The sequence below is a fragment of the Aptenodytes patagonicus genome, chromosome 7 (genome assembly GCF_965638725.1).
Source record: "Aptenodytes patagonicus chromosome 7, bAptPat1.pri.cur, whole genome shotgun sequence".
Classification (NCBI taxonomy): domain Eukaryota; kingdom Metazoa; phylum Chordata; class Aves; order Sphenisciformes; family Spheniscidae; genus Aptenodytes; species Aptenodytes patagonicus.
The window spans coordinates 70137784-70158566 of record NC_134955.1 but is presented as its reverse complement, the minus strand read 5'-3'; the positions used below and the strand labels follow the sequence as shown (position 1 = coordinate 70158566).

The window sequence follows — 20783 nt, the reverse complement described above, 5'->3', positions numbered from 1 at the left end:
CCCCTGGTAGCCTGCCTGTGACTGAGGCTCCCTCAGCAGCAGAGACAAAGGATCTCCAGATCCACTAACGCAGCTGTTCTCCATCCTCCCCGAGGCCACAGCAGGGAAAGCAGACTGGAGTCATTCCACAGGTCACATCTGGCCTGGGAGTCTTTGGTGGGACCTCATTGATCACAGAGGAAGGGCCCTGACCCCAATCAGTTCATAATCTCTGTTGAGAATCTGCCTGTGGCTGCTTCCATGTACCAAGATTGTTATCAAATTATTCAAAAAACACATGGTGAAAGCCTGGCCACGCAGAATCAGCTAAGGTTTGACCACTGGCTGAGGAAGAGGCAGGGTTTCATCCACTGACTCTCCCAGGTTGCTCCTCTAGCTGGTCTGACTGCTGGGGAGTCTAAAAGAAACCCCAAACCATCAACAACCATAACATCTCTAACAACAACCACCCTCCCTGAGCTTTCGTGTTTATTCCAGGGATTTCAGTCCAGATCAAAGCTGCTGGTGCCTTTCCCTTCATGCAAACTATGAATGCAGAACCGCTTTCATCCAAACCACAGCGCTGTCTGCAACGTTCCCAGGAGGGTTTCTTGTGAGCAACTCCCACTGCATCCGCTTCCCAGAAAGCTGCCTGGGTCCTCTGCAGATTCTATACATGTCCCCACTGCCGAGAGCTCAGCCTGAATCCTGCTTGCACTCTGCAGGACACGGTGCCCAGTCCCAGGGGAGTGCCATCACTAGGAGAAATGAGCCTTGATGAAGAAGAAAAACCAAGAGAAGGCACCAGCCACCTCCAGGGCTGCCAGAACAGCTCTCGCCCAGATCCATGCGACTTCCCCACTGTGCTGCAAGGAGTTGGGGATGAAGCCACCTGAATGTCCCCTGCAGCCAGTGGGGAGAAAGAGGCATCTCTGGAAGAGATTCAGCCCATGTAAGAATGATGGATGTGCAGAAGAACCCACCTCTCCCCACTAACCGTAGAGAGGGATGGGGCTGAAGACCGGAATGAAGCTGAATTGGGGCTTACACTGCTCAGGAACTGCTCAGACCCTCTTGAAGGATCACTCCCTCCTGCCTTTACTACCAGACTACCCGATGTGTGCTGTCTTTAAGTGTTGCTGATTCTTCACCGTCACGTGTTATTTATGGAGTCCTGTGGCCGCCTGTGAGACTTCCCATGTAGTTAAGCCAGTCTCCAGGCCCGGGAGGCACGATGACTGTAAATTCTTCCTCTGACACCGTCCTGCCGCGGTGGATCTGGGCCTGCCCACACCTGTCTGTCACGCTTTCCACCAAAGCTGGGGCCCATTACTGCTCCTTTCCAGATCAAGTACTTCCAAGGACAGGAGATCTGATGTGTCACCCAGCACACTGACGCGCTCTGCAGCATGTAGTGCTTCTCCTTGGCCTGTGCAGGACCTAGCACTGAGGGGCACAAACAGGACCCTGTTTCTGTGATGCAGGCTACAGTGCCTGCTGTTTGCCCCTCCTCGCTCCAAAGCCGACCTTGTGTCACCCACTGCCGCTGGTGCTCTGCCCTGGCCCTCCCCATGCTCTTGGGCATTCATCACGCAGTCACTGTGCCCACCAACATCGCCATCATCATCATCGCCATCGCCATCACCCGTCACGCTGTCACTGTGCCCACCAACATCGCCATCATCATCATCGCCATCGCCATCACCCATCACGCTGTCACTGTGCCCACCAACATCGCCATCATCATCATCGCCATCGCCATCACCCATCACGCTGTCACTGTGCCCACCAATGTCACCATCATCATCATCGCCATCGCCATCACCCATCACACTGTCACTGTGCCCACCAACGTCACCATCATCATCGCCATCGCCATCACCCATCATGCTGTCACTGTGCCCACCAACGTCACCATCATCATCATCGCCATCGCCATCACCCATCACGCTGTCACTGTGCCCACCAACGTCACCATCATCATCATCGCCATTGCCATCACCCGTCACGCTGTCACTGTGCCCACCAACATCGCCATCATCACCATCGCCATCGCCATCACCCGTCACGCTGTCACTGTGCCCACCAACATCGCCATCATCACCATCGCCATCGCCATCACCCGTCACGCTGTCACTGTGCCCACCAACATCGCCATCATCACCATCGCCATCGCCATCACCCGTCACGCTGTCACTGTGCCCACCAACATCGCCATCATCATCATCGCCATCGCCATCACCCGTCACGCTGTCACTGTGCCCACCAACATCGCCATCATCATCATCGCCATCGCCATCACCCGTCACGCTGTCACTGTGCCCACCAACATCGCCATCTCAGCTGCAAGGCAGTTTGGGCAGCTGGTGTGTACCAATTTACACCAACAACATAAGGCGACTGCAGAAGGCTGCATTCCCAGTCCCATGACTTTATAGAGGCACAAATGGACCGCAAAGATCCCTAAATAAGAAACAAAGGACTCTTCCGAAGCAACCTGATGTGGGTATGCCTTCCTTAAAGAGTTTGAGGGGAAAAAATGAGTATATTCTGGGTGAGGGAGTGAGGTACCATCAATATCCTCCCAGTCTTCTGGTTCCTACTGCCAGGGCAGGTGCATGCCAGCTGTAAAGCACTCAGACCTCTGGCACCTTACCTTTCAGGTGATCGGCCACCTCGGTGTAAGACCGCAGCACTGCCAGGGATACTGCCTCCCCTGAAACACAGGACAGACACAGACCTGAGGGACATACAGGTGACAGACCAGCCCCACCTCGCTCTCTGACAATGTCACGTTACGATTCTCTGCATCCTAAGTGCTTCAAGCTCTGAAAGACTTGAAAGAAATAAGGAAAATTGGACTTCATGCAGCAGACAGCAACCAGGTTGTCTAGGCTATCCCATGAGCCCATGCTACCACAATTTCCCCTCTTGTCCTACATTTGGTCCCTGTAAAATGAAGGTTAAAAGCCTATGAACATCGATACCTTCTATACTGAGAGATACTGTCTTCACACAGTATCAGTCAATGAGAAGAACTGATTTAATCTGATTGCTAATGGTGGGTGGAGGCCCATGGGGCAGGATGCAGCACTTATTTATCGTTTAAATTTGTCTACAGGATCACCATATTACGGAAAGCACGGTGAGCAGCGCAAGCTTCGAGAAGGGACAGCCAAGCCACATTTCATACTCACAGCTGGCATAAAACAGCACCACCGTCCGGGCAGTCTCCAAGAGGGCAGAGTGGAAGGTCTCCTCTGTCAGGACAAGGATCTGCTCCAGGGGCAGCTCTCGCTTCTTGTCCCTGGAAACTGCTTCCACCACCTGATCATCCTGAATGTCTGCAAGGGACCCACAGCCGTGCATGAACACAGGTACGCACGCAGGGCAGGGGGAACTGCAGCCCCCTGTGCCACCCCATCAGCACGTTTTTGGAAGCCAGCACCTCTCAGCAGAGACGTGGTGACTGTCAGCAGGGGGCTAAGTAACCGCCTCGTATGGGGGAGTGGAGGCACAGGCAGAGACACACGTACAAACTCACTGAAATGCACTTATGCCGTCTCACACCAGTTGTGCCCTCTGATTTGAACGCTATTCTTTAAGCATGTTGGCTCCCCTAGGATCCTGCACCACTTTTTTTGGAAAACAAGACCAATTTTGTATGGAAAACAAATGCGTTTTCAAGGAAGCATTGGAAGGGCCAGTGTTTTCTCCCTGGGGAAAGGCAAGTCTGGAACAGCTCTTAGAAAAACATGTCTCAAACCTTTCCAAAGGGACTGATAATTCTGAGGCGCTTCATCTGAAGCTTGAAGAGGAGACGGCGTTGGGTGCACTTTAAACTCTCATGCCTCTGAAGCTGGATGCCTTCAAGCAGAAGCACCCCTCTCCCTCTGCAACTGTTCCTCTAACAGCTGCTGATTTTCTTCCCTGGTGTTTCCCCTAAAAAATTACGCCTGTCTGCCACAAAACTCCAGTGATCTGCAGAGAATAAAAGAGCCACTTTGTACAACCGTGATGTGACTGTGATGGTTTGCCTTGGATTTGCAAAAGTGTTCTCTAATGCCTTAACATACGCTTGCTGTCCCTAGCAGATGCCGATTGCTTGTTCTACCTGATGACAATCAGCTTTTCGGTGTTTAGTTGCACACCTTGATTGTTATTCTCTTTTTCCTCCTCATCTTCCTCCTCCTCCTCCTCATCCTCCTGGATTTGTTCGATCTTGTTCTTATCTTCCACCAGGGTTATAACTTCATCAGTGTCTTCCAAGACCAGGTATTTGATTGGCACTCCCTAAAGAAAACAGAGTAAATCAGTGGAAGCAAAACATCACCCTCTGCCTATTCCGTCTGCAAACCAAACTCAAGGCTGAGGGGGCACCATCACCCAACTCCTTATTTTTGGGGTATGTCAACAGATTCCTAAAGCTGCCAAACAGGGGAGCTTCTGGGGTGCGTTTCTTTGACCCAATTTCACCTGCGCTCGAGTTTTTCTCACTCCAGACTGACTTTTCCTTGCCAGGAAGAAATTGTGGCTATGTGGGATCCTGTGGTGAAAGCGAACACCCGCTCCACCTCCCAGCACCTTAACATAGACCCACCACTGCGAGAAGAAGCCCCGTGGCCAAACAGTGAAGGAGAGCAGGGAGGTACAGGGTCCACTTGGCTGTCCCCGCTCTAGAGGGGTGAGGCTGGGTCAGAGCAGCCCATCACAGCCTGGGAAACCGGCACAAAACATCCTTTATCTCATGGAGCTCAACAAAGAAGAGTGCTCCCAAGCGTACATGGGCCCAAGCGTACCCCCGGAAAGGAAAGAACGAAATGTTCAGAAGTGAGACCTTGTCGGCTTAAAACCAGTTCTGGCACTGTCTGAGCAAAAGGCACTTCAGAGAAAATGAATTTTATAATGAACCGAGAGAAATGACAAACTGCTGGCACCTCCCATTGGCTCTAAGAGGAGAAACACAGCATGCACATCTCTCACCAGGGCAGGGGAAGCCCTCAGGGGATGCTCAGTTTCAGGTCTGATCCTGTATCTTTGCAATCACAAGTGTGACAGTTCAGGTAATCTGGGGCAACGTGTGCTCCCTGGCATTTGTCGGCGCTGAATTCCATCTCGCCTCACAAGCTGGGTCAGGCCCCTCCAGAGTTTAGCTCATCTGGATCAACCTCATTTAACTTACACCCTGCCCTTTTCCCAGATCACTGCCAGAGGCGTTCGGTTACATCAGTTCAGCACAGACCTTTGGGTGTTTGCTCTTAGTTTCACACTCATTTCCTCTCCCATCTTTTGAATGCCTTTCCTGAAGGGCCAAGGGCCTTTAGAAGTCCAAATCTCTGGGGAATTTGCACTTGGACTACTACCTTAGGTAGTTCACAACCTTGCGTTGCCTGAAGGTGTAATGGAGATGTCAGCCTACGTTTTGAACCCAAAATAAACACTTTCTTTTGTCTCCTGTAAGCAGGCACAGTTGCTCTGCAGTACCAAACTCAGGCAGTACCAAACACATGCGTGCATCTAGGGAAAGACACTTCCCCTCGAGCTTCTGGGAAGACTGTCAAATAACAACGGAGGTGAGCAACACCCCGACACCTCTCAAGAGCACCATGCCCACATAGGGAAATAAGAGTTGTACGATAAAGAAATCCAGCATCTAACCTCATCTGGTGTCTTGAGAGCGACGTTTGACCGGAGCAGAATGTTCAAATCTACGAGGTCCCTTCCAAAACACAAAGTGAACATTAGGTGGTGTGATGTGCAAGGTCACCCCCTCCATTCGGCCCGCCTGGCTGGCAAGCCCACCTCTCTCAGCAGCACCATGTCCTCACGGAGTCGTGATCCAGTGCCCCAGAGAACTTGCAGGAACCCAGAATCAGTGGTGGAGAAATAGGCTCCAAGTGACCTTCTGGTGGGACTGACACCACGTGTGCTGCGTAACATGCCTATTTCGCAAGGGGCTTGGATTACCTTTCTGTGATTCGGGTCTTTGCCCACACACTGGTAGCCACATCTCAGTGCAGCTGATGGAGCTGGTGGACTTCAGCTCATGAGTAAATACAGCCAAGAAGTGCCTCCGTACAGGGAGGTGCCACGGTGGCAGAAAGCTGGAAGAAGACAGCCCTCACCAACCCTTCCTCCATCTCCTCCCATTTTCACGGCCGTGGAACCACGCCTACAGGGGCTGCACACCTCCTTTGGCAACACAATCATGGAAGCATTTGCAAATACAAGCCAGTCTGGTGTGTGCAGGCTACTCCTGAGCCCATGGAGCAGAGATAAGCAACCAGTGGTCAGCTGCAGAGGAAGCCAACAGATCTCCACAGCACAGCTGCCCTGTGGCCAGCCACAAGCGTGTCTCTTGTCCTCCTGGGGAACAAGCATGCTGGTCCAACTCACAGAGCCCTCGTTGACTGAGGAGGCACCACTTACTGAGTGGAGACCCCTGCCACGTCCCAGCACCCAGCACCCCCAGTCCACCTCCTTTACTGGATCTCCTTCTGCCCTTAATTCGAGGGCAAAATACAAGCCTTCCATCTGTGCTAAGTTTCCTTTCCAAAATCTCTTAGTCTGACTGTTTTTCCACTTCTAAGTCAGCAAGAGACTCAAACATTTCTACACTTTCAGCCAGTCTGAAACGAACCTAATTTGATTCTGGACAAGTCCTTAAATGTGACATCCTCTCGCAGGATATAACCTAGTTTTACTGCCTCTCATACAAATCTGAATAAGCCCACTGACTATCGTCCTGGCGATGGGGTAACCGAGCTCAGAAACACCACAAAAAGCAAGGAGAACCCCAAAACACCTGAGAGCAAATACCTGGACAAAAGGGCGACTCCTGCTTTCCCCAAGAGCTGCCAGGCCACAAACTCTGCTGTCCTCCTGTCAGCCTCGTAGGTCTCTTTCTGGCTGAGGATGAACACAAGTGGTAGCCCAAGCTGTAAGTGAACGGTGGAAACCTTCTCTGGGTCCTCAGCAACCTCTGTCTGGAGAAGAGATGCAGTTATACTGCAGCACATCCCCACACTGTCGAAGGTACCTCAGCCCTTCTCCTGCACAGCCCAAGCCACCATGTGATCCCCAGCCACAGAAATAAGGATATCCTCAAGAAAAAGCCTCCAAACCCAATTCTAAAACATCCATTGAAGCAGAACCCACACAACCCCGGTTAAACTGTTCCGACCTGTCATGACCCTCCCTGTTAAAAACCTGGGCTTTATCATGCATGTTCTTTGTGACTTAGATGCCAAATCTCCATTAATTTATATTTACCTGGCATCCATTCTCCACAGCAGTTTGAAAACCCCGGCCGCAACATGCAAGAGCTGGCGTCCTCTCCCTTCCTGCTTTGGACATGCTGCTTCATGACAGCACGGAGCTGCTTAACGAAGTGCCTTCCCTCCACGCGCCTAACCCAGGAGGCTGGCTGAAGGAGGCACTTCCCAGCTCATCTACCTGTCCTTTCGGCTGGGCAGAGATGTCACCAGTGGGAACTGGAGGCCTGCTGAAGTTCACCGCCCGGTGGGAAGAGGAGATAGGAGGGAGCCTCCTGCCCCTTGTGCTCACCAAGGCATGAATGACCGATATCAAACTCCCCAGGGTGCTGAGCCTCCTGTGGGGAGCCTAGAGGAGAGGCTAAGGACTTTGGGTTTGTCTAGTTTGGAGAAAAGGAGGCTGAGGGGCGACCTCGTTGCTCTCTACAGCTTCCTGAGGAGGGGATGTGGAGAGGGAGGTGCTGCTCTCTTCTCCCTGGGATCCAGGGATAGGACGCGTGGGAATGGTTCAAAGCTGCACCAAGGGACATTTAGACAGGACATGACGAAGCATTTCTTTACCGAGAGGGTGGTCAAACACTGGAACAGGCTTCCTGGAGAGGTGGTCGATGCCCCAAGCCTGTCACTGTTTAAGAGGCATTTGGACAAGGCCCTTAATAATTCGCTTTAACTTTTGGCCAGCCCTAAAGTGGTCAGGCAGTTGGGCTAGGTGATCGTTGTAGGTCCCTTGCAACGGAACTATTCTGTTCTGTTCTGTTCTATTCTAGATGTCCCAGCAAGGTCCAAGGGGCACCTCCACCCCGTTCCCACTCATGGTGCTTACGGACAACTAGAAGAGCATACGTTGGTGCCAGGGCTCCCTGGAAAGGTCTAAGCAAGCTGAGCAGTGCAATGGAGCATCGCTCCCATCCAGCCCCATGCCTGTTCCTTGCTTGGACCCAACCTGGGAGCTTTGTCATTAACTTCATGGGGAAGGGGCAGATTCTCGTGCTCAGCCTTGCCCTCCGCTCACACCTCTCTCATCCTCCCATCCACCGCAGCTGCCCTCACGCTGCACAGCCCAAGTGGCTCCTCTTCCCCAGTCATACCACCAGAGGAGCCCCCATGAGTTTGAGGTGCCTGTGGATGTTGAGCATCGTCAGAGTCTGCCCCATGGCTGTCCTCCTGCAGGGCTCCGCCAGGTCCGTGGCCTGCTGGCAGTGACAGAACAACAGCCGAGCAGACGACACATCAGACTCATCATCGCTGTGAGAGAGAAAACAAAAACCGTGCTGAGCTAGGCATCCACCGCCGGGTTTTAAAACGCCCTGACAGAATGACCACGTTTGCTGACATGTTTTACAGGGCAGATGATCCTCAAGTTCAGGGTTTGGCAGGCTTGTGGGACCTCTTCAAGAGCCCTACTACTGATAGGTACAACTGTGTCCAGGCACTTTTCAGAATTGTGCTGAACATCTAACAAAAACCCTGGCTCGCCGGGTGTAAATGACCTCAATCCCAGAATATTTGGCTCAAGAAGGACACAAATTAAGCTTTTCTCAGTGGGACCAGCCATGCCACTGCAGCAGAGACCCTGGCCGAAGGAGGACAGCTGAAGTACAGCTTTGCTCATGTCTTTTACCTCGCTGATGACATCCTACAGACTGTATAAGGAATATTCCACCTTTTGAACAGCACTGGTTTTGGCTGCACCAAAGGAAGCAATGAGATGGAGTCCCCTGGGTGGTTCCCTGGCTAGTGGTTCCTGCTCTGATTCCATCACTGGTGTTAGCCTGTAGGTCAGCTTTGGGAGGTCACATTTCTTCTCTTACGTACCCATTCCCCACCTCTAAAATAGGGATCACGTTCTTTGTAAAGGGTCTTAAAATATCTCTACGGAAGAGCAGGGTGTAGCGTTAAGACCTCAAAGCCTGCCACCCTGGTTGGCTGAAAGCTATTCATGTTGGCGAAGCTACCACCATTTCATCAGCTAAGGGGATGGCCTGCCGGTGTCCTCTCTGCTTTAAGCAGAATGAAGCTAATTCCTGTCCAAATGACGACCGTGCCATCTAGTGGCAGCCACAAAATGCTCTCCCTGATCATGATCCTGCAAGGACGGGATGGCACCTCGGGGAAGGACCGCTTTGGTGCTTGCCCTGGTGTCAGCTGTGGAAGCAGGCAAATGGTTGTATAAACGCTTTGCTGGAGACGCAACATGCTGTGTGATATTCCCACCTTCCTCCCTCTCAGTCTCCTGACTGCAGTCGGTCACATCAGCAGCAAGTCGCGTTGAAGGATCTGCCCTTCTAATGCAGCTCCTCCCGCGTGGGAAGGGGATGGCCTGAGCTGGCCAGCTCCAGTGAAGCCATCGGGTGGGAAGTCCCAAACGCAACGCTCCAGGGAGCAGTGTCTCATGCAGCTCAACTGCAGAACTCGCTGCTGCCAGAAGTTGCGGAGATGAAAAGTAAAAATGTGTTTAAAAAATTCTGGTGGCTGTTAACACCATGATACAGGTTCAGCTCCCACCTCTGAATGTCCTGAAACCTCTGACTGCCAGAAGATGGGAGGCTGCAGGCAACACACATCCATTCCCTCATACCCCTTGGTAAGCACCTACGGCCACTGCAGAGATAAGATATGGAGCTGGGTGGGCTTTGCTCCGACCCACTACAGCAGTTCTTGCCCTTCTCAGCTGGCCAGGCTTGCTCAGCAAAGCACAAGGCTGAGTGTTTTAAGACTGTAACGTCAGCTATATCAGCCCCCCTGAAAACCCATGGCTGAGGTTTGATCAGTCAGCTATGGAAAGGAGACAGCGGGCTCTTCTCTTCCTCGAGAGAAAGAGCACCACGCAAGCAGCAGCTGGTTTTGGAAAAGCAAAACAGATCTGACTGTCCACCTCTGGCATAACATCCTAATACCATCCCAGATTTGACCCGGGAATCTGAGAAACCAGTAGTAGAGCAAAAAGTGCAAGGGAGCAGCTCTGCCTGGTGTGTGTGTGTTTGGACATACCCAGTGTCTTTCAACAGCGTTGCCTCAGTTGTCAGAACAAACTGGTGGACAGTCCCATAGGCAAAAGCTGCCTCCATCACAGCTCTGTGCTCTGGAAAGAGAAAGGCAAGACCAACTCATCTCAGCTCCCTCCAGATCTCTCTCTTCACCTTCCCCAGTTGTAAACATCAAGGCTCAGGCTTTCAGAAACTCTCAGTAAAAAGTCACAGCTGTCTGAAGACACACTATGAAGGCAACTGAGTAACTGGAGCTGAACCCGGCTGCTGATCCCCGGTGAACACACAGGTGGTGTAAGCGAACCCATTCTGCTGCATAACCAGAGATCTGCCAATCGGTTTATTTATTTATTAAGACAGCAACCGCCGGCTTGCTTTCCCTCTCAAGTCCGTCTCTGAAAGCCTGTGTGCTCCCAGCAAAACTTTTCTGGTGCAACTGATCCCTTTGGAAACACAGCGAGACAGACAGAGGTGGAGAACTTGTGTCTAGGTGGCCCTTTCGGGTTTCCTTGATCCTCCATTTGCAGGATTTTGGGTCAGAAACCCAGCTCCCTCGCACCTCAGTAAAACAGGCTCTGGGAGGAGAGCAAAGATGAAAAGCTGAGTGTTAATACCTGCTGTCCCAGTGGCTGGTACATAGGCAAAGACCATGTTCGACCTCCCTTTCAACGCATTCTCAATGTTCTGAAGATCTGCCAGTGTTTCAACGTACTTAACTTCATTAAAGAGCAGGGCACTGAGGAGTCAGAAAAAGGCGCATTAGCAACTGCTTTCTTTCAAGAGTAAATGTACAGCCACATAACTGTGATGGGAAAAACAAGGTAAAATTCCAGCTTCTTGCTGGTAGATTGAAGATTCACAGCCAAATACAACTGCCCAGCTGTGTGTTGGTGAGTCACCTCAAGGACAGAGATTTAACAGCGTCAAACCATACCAAAGAGAGAAGCAGCCTTCTGCTTGGCTGAGATCAGCCTCTGGAATACGTGGGGTTTGTATTTATGCAAAACTTTACATCAACAAGTGAAAATGGAAAGTAAATGACTTCACAGAGATGAATCTGGTCTATACTTACAACAAAACGTTAGCAACAATGGAGTTCACGTCAAACAAGGCATCGGTGGGGAACTCTCTGATCAGCATGTTACCTCTGGGGAGGGAAGAAAGAGTATCACCAAAGAAACTATGAAAGGTTAGCTACGCGTACTAAATTAATTTTCACTCTGCTGAATACTTCCAGATTATCTGCTGGCAGGTAGGGCTGGAAAGAAGATGTCAGGATTGAATTTGGGGATTTCATAGGACCAGGTGTCCAGGCAATGCTGTTTTAGTGAAGTCACCTCTGTCACTGCCATTTCATTCAGCTTCTGGGGACTGTCGATGAGAAGCCTAGCGCAGACTGACAGGAGGTCTTTATATACCAAGCATCACCCTGTGGACCCTCCCCACCAGAGGAAACGTTTCTGTGGGTCATGTACAACAGTCAGTGAGAACTGAGCTGATACATGGAGAAGCTTCCAGATGACAACCCGTGGAAAGACCAAGAGCTAAACCTTCGCATCCAGGGCAGATGAGCTAACCACACCAGCAGGAAGAGCACCAAAGGGCGTTTCGTTCTAGGAGGAGATCCAAAACCTAGTGGACTGAGTGTGACTCTGGGGGACCTGGTAGTGGGAGGCCACAAGGACAGAAGAGCACTGATGGAGGATTTCTCTCATGGTTTCGTGTAGCAGCACAGCCCTCTGCTGCTCAGAGGAACATGGGGCAGGACGGGGAGTTTCACACTGAGGTCAAAGCACCTACTGTACGTGTGTTGGACCTTCTGGGGGCACTTTTCACTAAACTCCGTATGTCACTGCTGTCCTCATGGCTCCTCTCTTCCCATGCAGACATCTCTCCGATCGCTGACAGCGTTTCCTCCAAACATTTGCACTGGAAAGCAATCACAGTGCGGTGCCCAGAAAATCCCCCTTACCTGAACAGGTAGGCTCTCCTTAATGCATTTTGTTTTCCACAGTATCTTGAGACGTCCTCTTTGGGACAATTAACCTAGACATTGAAGGCATGGAATTAGACATTCAGCTCCACAAATGACTACAAACATACAGCACTACAGCTTTCTTCCATTCAAGGGTGTAAATACAGCCTTTCCAAACCTGCTGGGAGAGAAAATACAATAAAATGGAGTCCAGAGCTGGGAACTGGAGTTTGTACTTCAGTTCCCCAGCTCAGCCTGTCTTGAACTGGGTCAGACGGGATCAAGAGATCTTATGATTTGCCCAGCGTATTCAAAGTGACAGATCGATGCTTGAATATTAAACTCTGGAGGAAATTAAATACATACGCACATATATAGAAGCACTTCTTATAATCTAATTACACTTGCCTGAATTTGTAATCCCCTCACCTAAATCTGCACAAAGTTTCAGCTAAAAACCCCTTTATATGAAACATTTATTGCACTGAATTGAAAAGAAGTGAACCGGCCCCATCCATCATTCTTCGCAGTTTGAGCTGGCAGGGGGGAGCCGTGGAGGGAGTCGGGCAAGTCCCACCTTCTGAGTGAGACGAGGGCTGATGCCCTCCTGTGCAGCACGCTGGGGATCGTACTCTTCCTGGTGCCATGCCCGTGGGTGCACAGCAATGACCAGGCAACTCCACGCACCCCACGCAGCTGCTGGGGGGCCAGATTAGATCAGCCAGCTGAGCCTGGTACGTGGGGTTGCCCGTGAAAAAGACCAATCTGCGGGGAAAATGTGAGTAGCTGAATGCTCCCTCAACCCACGACTGCAAATCAAAGTGTACAGGTTTATCTACTGAGACTGAACTGGGAGGCCAGGAGCAGCTCAGGGCTGCCCCTGCCTGACCCTCAGCACTGTCAGTCCTCTGCTTCGCTCTCTGTGTTTGGAGACACAGGCACAACATCGAGCCCCTCTGGGACACAGGAACCTGCCCGCGTCCCGCAGGCAGAAGCCGTGACACGACCCACAAGCAGCAGATGTAAGGCCAGGGCAAGGGATAAAATGGGATGCCCTGGTCTGCCAACGCCTGCTTTCTTGCGGGGTCCCACTGCTGTCGGTCCCCAAGGTGGGTCGAGAGAAGCTCTGTCCACCCCGCAGGAAACCCTGCAGGAATAATCTGCAGAAATAGCCTGTCCCGCTCCTCGTCCCCATTTACCTTCACCACCGAAATGCCATAGTCCTGGAGGGCCTCGGCCGAGTTCTCAATCTGCTCCAAGAAGGGCTGGGCACCAGGAGAAACTGGAAAACAAAAAACCCCCTGGTTTCCATCCCTTCCCCTTAGGGATGAGGCAGACGAGAGTACCTTCAGGGCAAGCACCATCTGTGCCCTGGCACGGTAACAGCACGCTAAGGTCCCCATGCAAACACCCCTGGGACATCCGACCAGACCTGAGCAGGGCAAAGAGGGAGCCGTGGCGTGCTGCCGGCGGAGGTGCTGGGAGCTGGCTGGGGAAGGCAGAGGGACTGGGACTGGTTTTGTCAGACGGGTGCTGCTGGGCTGAGCTGCAGGTCCTCAGAGTCAAGAGCATCCTCCTGCCACACACTGAGACAGTGCTTGGCACTGTATGGTCTTGCTCTTACTCAAAGAGTAAGGTATTTACCGAAAAAAACCTAACTATGGGCAACAACACAAATGCCCACAGACTCCCCACCTTCCCTTCTAACACACCCAGCCTCTCAGTGCCGACGTGGGAGCTGCGTTGGTGTCTCAGCCCACGCCGATGCCCCTGGGAAACCGTACCTGGGGGTCATGAAGGAGCAGAACAAGAAAGGCGAGGCCAAGGATCTCCCTGTAATTCTTGACAGCCCTTAGCTCCCCCGTATGCAAGGGATCCCCCTTTCCCTGGGAGGTACCACGGAAGAGAAGCCCAGCCCCTTTGAGGGGACAGCTCCTTCGGAGGCTGGGTTTCTCTTCCATGGTACGTCCAGAAAATAATCCAGAAAATTAATGAAGAGGTTTGAAGGAGTGTGCCTGGGGACACAGCCGGGAAAGATCCCACCCCACGAGGTCTCTGCCTGTCAGGAGCACTTGGAGCTGTGCAAACACAGATTTGCCAGCTGAGCTCGACCAGCTCTTCAAAATCCCTTTGGGTTTAAAAATCTCAAGAATGGCCTCTTCATTGTTCCACTTTCACCCACACCCTCACACAAGCTTTCGCTGAAAACCCAGGCTGATGTAAATGCACACTGTTAAATACATACCATTATGGCTGAAATAAGCCAGGGACGCTCTGCCGGCTTGCAAGCTACTGAAATACTCCTGGGGGCTCAGCTCCTGCAGCAGCCTCGCACTTCCCCGCGTCGGGATGGAGGAAGCACAGAAGAGCAGGAAAGAGAAGGAAAAAACCCATCTGTCCTTTTGGGCTGACATGGCTGTTATCAGCTACAGGCACGGGAGAGTCACAGCTGGGAAAAAAAAACCAAAAATAAATACATATATACACAAACACATACATGAGTGTCTTCTGTTTAGGTAGGTGCAGCATGACCGTAATTTCCAGATGTGACACAAACATCCTGAGGGCGTCATGAATTAGCCACTAGAATAGCAGGTGATTCATACAGCTGTAAAGATGATAGCAAAGGCTATTCCCTTTCCTTGAGCGGTATCTGCAAGTGCATGGACCCTCCGTGCTTTCAGTTTAGGGCTGGTTTTCTTCCCTATTTTTTTTTCTTTTGAGTCAAACAGAAATTACACACGCAAGCAGAAAACAGTGGCCTTATCATACAAAAAAACCCACCCAAACTGTCTCAGTTCTTGTTAAAAAGCTTCGAGGATGCCACTAGCCTCGTATGTGCCACTGCAAGAGGTGTTCACAAAGGGACGGGCCATATTGCCCACTTCAGACCGTGCCAAATGACGTGGGGAGGTTCAAGAGCCCTCCTCCAGTGCCTGCCCCATCTCTCTGCCGTTCGAGGTTTCAGCTACACCAAATGGGAGAGGGGTTCGTGCAAACCCCTCGGGCCTGTCACGCCTTACTCGGTCCAGCCTCACGTTATTCTGACATTGGTGGTTCGGGAGCAAAACCATGACCCGCGCCAGGCTGCAGGGCAGTCCCGGCAGTCTCTCTTCCACGCCGGGTCTCCACGTGGAGCTGGTAAGGAGAGGAGCCGAGGAAATTTGTGACACGCTTCAGAGAACGGGGCAAAGACCAAGCGTGCGAGTCTGCTGCCAGGGTTCACCAGCAGCCCTGCCCAGGCTGCCCTGCCACAGCTGTTTAACTCTTCCTGCTCAGATTAAGGGGCTCAGGAGAGCTTCACGTGGACAACCACTACAGGATGAGAAAACACCTTCATCTGACTTCATTCCCCCGTTTAATACGTTCCTTCGCAGCCTGCTCTCCAGGTATCGGCCTTTGCCGCTGAGTGTGCAAGGGCACGGCTGGTCCCCGGTCAACGATGAGACAAAGCTGGAATTGAAGCCATGCAGAAGCTGTTTGCTTTGCATCATGAGCTGCAGCTGTTTTCGTTAACAAACGCCCCTGTGTCCATGGACTGCCATTCCCCCCAGCACCCTGCCAGATGCTGTCAGCTTACTATCGCTGCTCTGTGACGAACCCAAACTCGAACGCTCAAAAACAAGCAGGCAAAGTCCCTCTGCCTTGCTCCAAGAGCGGGCACTTAGTGAAAGCCAGGCATGCTCAGCCTTCACAGGCTCCCTCTCACGTAGGTGAGGTGTTCAGATCAGGCCTGAATGGCACAAAGGAACAATGACAGAGCTGAGAAAGGCGTGAATTTTTTTCTTTTAACCGGAAAGTCTCCGCTTTTCTCCCTTCCACCTTTGGGAAGTGCCGGGCGTTTCTGGTCCTTTGCCCTCCCATCTGTTCCTCTGGCTTACAGAGGGGCCAGAGATTGGGGGGGGGGGGGGGGGCGATGTTTATTAAATGACAAAGTTGGCTACAGCGGGATGGAAAAATAAACTCAATCCTGGCATGTGGGAACCGGCCCAGGTCAAATGGGAGAGCTTACTGTCAAGGAGGCAAGAGGAGCAGCCTCCAATGACTCGAAGACTTCACGGCATTGTACCTGGAGGAGGGTGCCAGCAGTTTAAAACACAACTCCAGCCTCTACCCAGCCCGGATCTCTCTTCATGTCTCCTCTGGCTCTCGTAGTTTTTCTAGCATCCACCTTCTGCCCTCTCCACGTCCCTGCGTGACTGCTGCTCTTCTCCTTGCACCTCTCCCAAAGTCAGCCCTGTCTGCCCCACCACGGCCCCTCACTCTGTCCCCACGTCCCGGCTCCTCCCCATGCCCCCTCACTCTGTCCCGCCACCCTCGACCCCGCTCCTCCCCGTGCTTTTCTCGCCCTCCACACAAAAAGGTGTGCTCATCCCTTCCCTACTCATGTCCTCTCACCTCCTCATCGCTCCGTCCTGCCCAGCAGCTTCCCTCTGTGCCCCATCAATCCAGACGAGAATATTCAGCTTTTAGGTCATTTCCTCTGTCACCTCTTCTCCATCAACGGAAAATTAACACCATAGGGCGGGAAACAGCCAGAAGCCTGTACCGCAGCCACTTGCAGGATTACCAGAGGTGTGTGAAAATACCAGGGACGTGTGAACCAGCTCTGTGTCACTCCTGGGAAACCCTTAAGCCCACGGGCCATGGGGCAGCCTTAGCACAGCATAAATGGTGTGCAAGACCTGGTTCATGTTTTCACTGTCATACCTCCAAGACAGAGCCAGGCAAGGTGGTTAAGGCCACTGTAGGTGACCTAAAATGAAACAAAATACACGAGAGACACTCGGCACAAACTCTTGCGTTGGCATAAATTGCTTGTGCCGCATCAGTTTTGCTTGGGAATCCTGCAGCGGTAACCACGGGCTGGGATCCCCGCATCACCTTTGTGATCCCATCTGCTTTCCCCGACACCTTGCCTCGCAGAGCCCCCGGCTGCCAATATTTATTACTGAGGAAGCTGCAGCGTATTTCATTCAACGGGGGGTGATGTGGGGTGGCTTTTAAGGTACACAGGGCAAGGGAGAACCACTGTCCTGGACTGCACAGCCAGCCGGCTACCATCTCCATCATCCACGGGCCACCCTGAACCCAGGAGAAACACCACCAACCTGGACTTGGTGTCCACACCACCAACTTTACATCATGCCAGTGATGTAAAATCTCCCACATCCCTCAGTAGGGTATTTTCCTCCCGGTGATCAATCACCTTCTTACAAAAAACCTACACTTTATGTCTGGTCCAAATACGTTACACTGCTGCTTCCCCTTTGTTTTATCTCATTATATCGGTATCTACCAGCCTGCAGAGCCCTCAGTTAGCAAGTTTTAACTCCCTAGGTAGATGCTCCTAAACCAGGAGCATTTAGGATGCTCCTAAACGGAGTCGCTTCAGCCTCTCCCGTGACGATCAACACAGATCAGGCCTTTTGTTGCAGCAGGTCATTCACCCCGCACCCAGCTGGTAGAGTTTTTTGGCAGCCTTGCTCGCCTGCCTTTCATGCCCTTCTGGCAGCAGTGTGCTGCCCTCCCAGACTTGCTGGCAGAGGGGACACATAACAGCCCCCAAATCCACACGGGGCTGACTCAACTCGTTAGCTAGAGCAAGCTAAACAGGCTGAAGCACTCTCCCCGGCACGGCTGGATGCCCCGGCCCAAATATGCCTCCTGCTGCTGCTGCTGAAAAATGCAAGGGAGAGCATAACGCTGACAGCTCGTCTTGCACTTTGGACCGTGCACAGAGGTTTCCTTTAGGGGATCCAGAAAAAATCCCTGAAAAGCTCTCTGTTCCAGCCTTCTGCTCGGCGGATCCACGCGAATCCCTCCAGCCACACGTCGCTGCCCGACCAGCAAGCCCTTCCCAAAATGCATCCAACTTGCTTGCAGCCAGCTTGTCCGAAGATGGAAGCCGTCCCAACAGCTGCATTGTCTGCAAATGTCTTTTCTCCTGAAGAGATGATAAATTGGCTCTCCAGGGCCAAAGGAAGCATCCCTGGGATCCCACTGAAGCATATCTGGATGACGCTGACTCTCCGGTGACAAGCCACTACGTGAAACTGTCACCCTGTGGCCACTTCACTGCCTGGGGGGGGGGGAGGGGGGCTAGGTTTGTCCTGCGGGTTTTTAATTCATCAGAAGACCACGCAACTCCAAGTCACGTGCCTGACAACTGTTGACATATACTGCTGACAACCGCTGAAATATTGCTTGTGTCAAGCAATATTTAAGTTGTCGTCTTCTCCCGGGGGAGGTTATGCGTTAGTTTTATGGAATCCTATGGCTGCCCAGCAATAACCTCACTTCCTTATCAGATATTGCATTATTTTGCGTATTTTTCACCACACGCTTCCCTTCCCTGCTCACCTTTGAAAAAGCGGCCAGCACCAGCCTTCTCCTAAGCAGCAGACAAGTCAGGTTAATTATCACCACCCAGTTTTGCTGGAACAGAGCTCAACCCAGCTCCTTTCAAATTTTCCAAAGGCAAGTTCTTTGACCTGGCTGACTTGAACAAGGTCAAGAAGCTGCAGTTCCCCAGCGTTTGGAGCTGGGACAGCGTTGAGATTGTTCTCCGTCACTTCGGGATGGGCCTGCAATCATCGGTCCCGAAATACCCGCTGGCCCTTCCCACCCGTCCCTTCTCCCCAGCAGCCTGTGGAGGAGGCAGGGGTTGCAACCTGCGACTGCAAGGGCCCCACAGCCGTGCCCCCCCCACATCGTGTGCTGCCGTGGCCGTGACCCTACAGCTGAGGGAAGATGTTTCCACCCGCGCTGGACGCCCCGACAAGCCTCCCAGCCAGGCTGCGATGCCGGGACCCACAGCAGACTCGTGCACTGCTTCCAGCCAGAAACCAGAGCCTCGTTGCACAGGTATTTATCCTGCATTTATCCACAAACGCTCTTTCAAGCTGGAGCGCTGCCAGGCCTTTTGTGCACAGGCAGGCGCACTTTTCAACCAGCAGCGTTTTAAGGACGTTGCAGATTGCGGCATAATCAGCCTGCGGCGCAAATCCGCGCCGGGGCAGCTCACGAGACCGGAGGCACATCTGGCACACCACGTCGGATGATAACGGAGCTCCACTCTGCGCCGCCGCCTCTCTCCCAGCCTCTGACCCCCTGCACCAGACGCGCCTGATTTTCAGTGCAAATGCAAGATACGGGCCTGCAGTCAGGGGACGAGGGTGCCTACAGGGGCGGCCGCGGTGAGCTGCGGGAGCAGCATCTTGCAGCGCAGGGATCCTTCTCAAGGATCATCAGCAGAGGTGGGAAACACATCGACATCAAAGTCCATCCCAGCCTGTTGCCCAGCGTGCTTCGCTGGTTTTTTTTGCAGTGATGCTCCCACGCTGCCCTTCCACTCTTTCCCCTTCCTGGAGAGTTTCACTTTCATTTTCACTTCCAGGTCCCACTTCCCAGCGCCCAGTAGCCCCGCTGGGCCTCGCTTGCTAGCCCAGGCTGCAGGAGGGACACGCTGCAGCCTTTCCCTCTGCCCACACCGGGAGAGGAGCGCTTCGATGCCCGTGCACAGCAGACAGCCCGCAGCATCACCCACCGCTGCTGCACCGCTGCCCCCATTTAGTCTGTCCCTGGGGACCAGCCCCCCCCAAAGTCCCTGGAAAGCAGCTGGCACTGTGACCACGGACATTGCCGAGCTGCCTCCAAGATGGCTTAGGGATGTCACCTACCTGGGCGTCCCGAGCATTCAGGCCGACGTCCTCCTCCCTCCGCCACGGCTGCTAGGAGAGCATCACGCAGCGGGGTCTCCCCTTGCCCCCAGCTGTCCCCTGCGGTCGGTGGCCTGGCTGTACGGCTGGAGAATCCGGGATGCCAAAAATGAAGCTGGCGGGGCCGTGCCAGTCCGGCCCTTCCAGCGGTGGGATCTCTTGAGACCCGAGCCGAGATCTCTTGCTGGCGGGGGGGGGTCTCTCAACTGCTCACCCTCCTGCTCCGATCTCTGAGCTTCCCCTACAGCCGCAGGATCGCTGCCCGCATAGAACAGACGGTCTCTGAGCTGCACTTAAGACATCCCCGCAACACCGGAGACGCAACCTGCACCTACCGCGGTGGGGCTTCCTCCCGCACACCCGCGCAGGCTGCTGGGGGTGCCCAGATCCCCCCGGACAGCCCGGGGGACCCCTCTAGGGAAGCTCCCTGCTTCCTTCAGGAACCCCGGACCCGCCCCCGGAGGCACAGCGCTGCCAGAGCCGACCCCACCAGGCGGAGGCTCTCCGCCCCTATTGCTGCGGGGACCCCCAGGCCTGCCCCCCGTTGCTCGGGGCTCCCCGGGGCCGCCCCTGCAGCCGCCCGCACCCCGCTGCAGCGCCCACCCCGCGGCCGCCGGCAGCCGCGCGCGCCCCGCGGCGCGAGACCCAGCGGCGCCGCGCGCGCTCCGCCCCGCCCCCGGGAGGGCGGGAGGCGGTGCCTCCGCCCGCCGCTCGAGGTGGGCGGAGGGGGGTGGGAGGGGGGAGGGGGGTGGGAGCGGGGAGGCGGGCGGCGGCGGCAACCCAAGAAGCAAGAGGCGACCCGCGGGGGCGGCCGTGAGTGACAGGCGGCGGCGACCACTCGGCGCGG

At 53.4% G+C, this 20783-nt stretch overlaps 1 protein-coding gene across 2 annotated transcripts in view; it reads right to left on the bottom strand.

Annotated features, from left to right (window-relative positions):
• The window catches only part of TXNDC16 (thioredoxin domain containing 16), a 42519-nt gene extending 22024 nt beyond the window's left edge, over positions 1–20495 (bottom strand). Inside the window, exons 1-14 of one of the 2 annotated variants that reach the window (XM_076345755.1) lie at positions 19898–20495; positions 16614–16971; positions 14461–14664; positions 13415–13497; positions 12213–12286; positions 11313–11387; positions 10855–10976; positions 10245–10335; positions 8342–8498; positions 6799–6965; positions 5638–5698; positions 4131–4272; positions 3177–3323; positions 2636–2695 (exon numbers count right to left, since the gene is read on the bottom strand). In XM_076345755.1, coding sequence (XP_076201870.1) covers positions 2636–2695; positions 3177–3323; positions 4131–4272; positions 5638–5698; positions 6799–6965; positions 8342–8498; positions 10245–10335; positions 10855–10976; positions 11313–11387; positions 12213–12286; positions 13415–13497; positions 14461–14629 — 1348 coding nt within the window. In that variant the 5' untranslated portion in view covers positions 14630–14664; positions 16614–16971; positions 19898–20495. The remainder of the gene's footprint in view (positions 1–2635; positions 2696–3176; positions 3324–4130; positions 4273–5637; positions 5699–6798; positions 6966–8341; positions 8499–10244; positions 10336–10854; positions 10977–11312; positions 11388–12212; positions 12287–13414; positions 13498–14460; positions 14665–16613; positions 16972–19897) is intronic. The other variant, XM_076345756.1, reaches the window with a different exon arrangement.
• Positions 20496–20783: the final 288 nt, after the last annotated feature.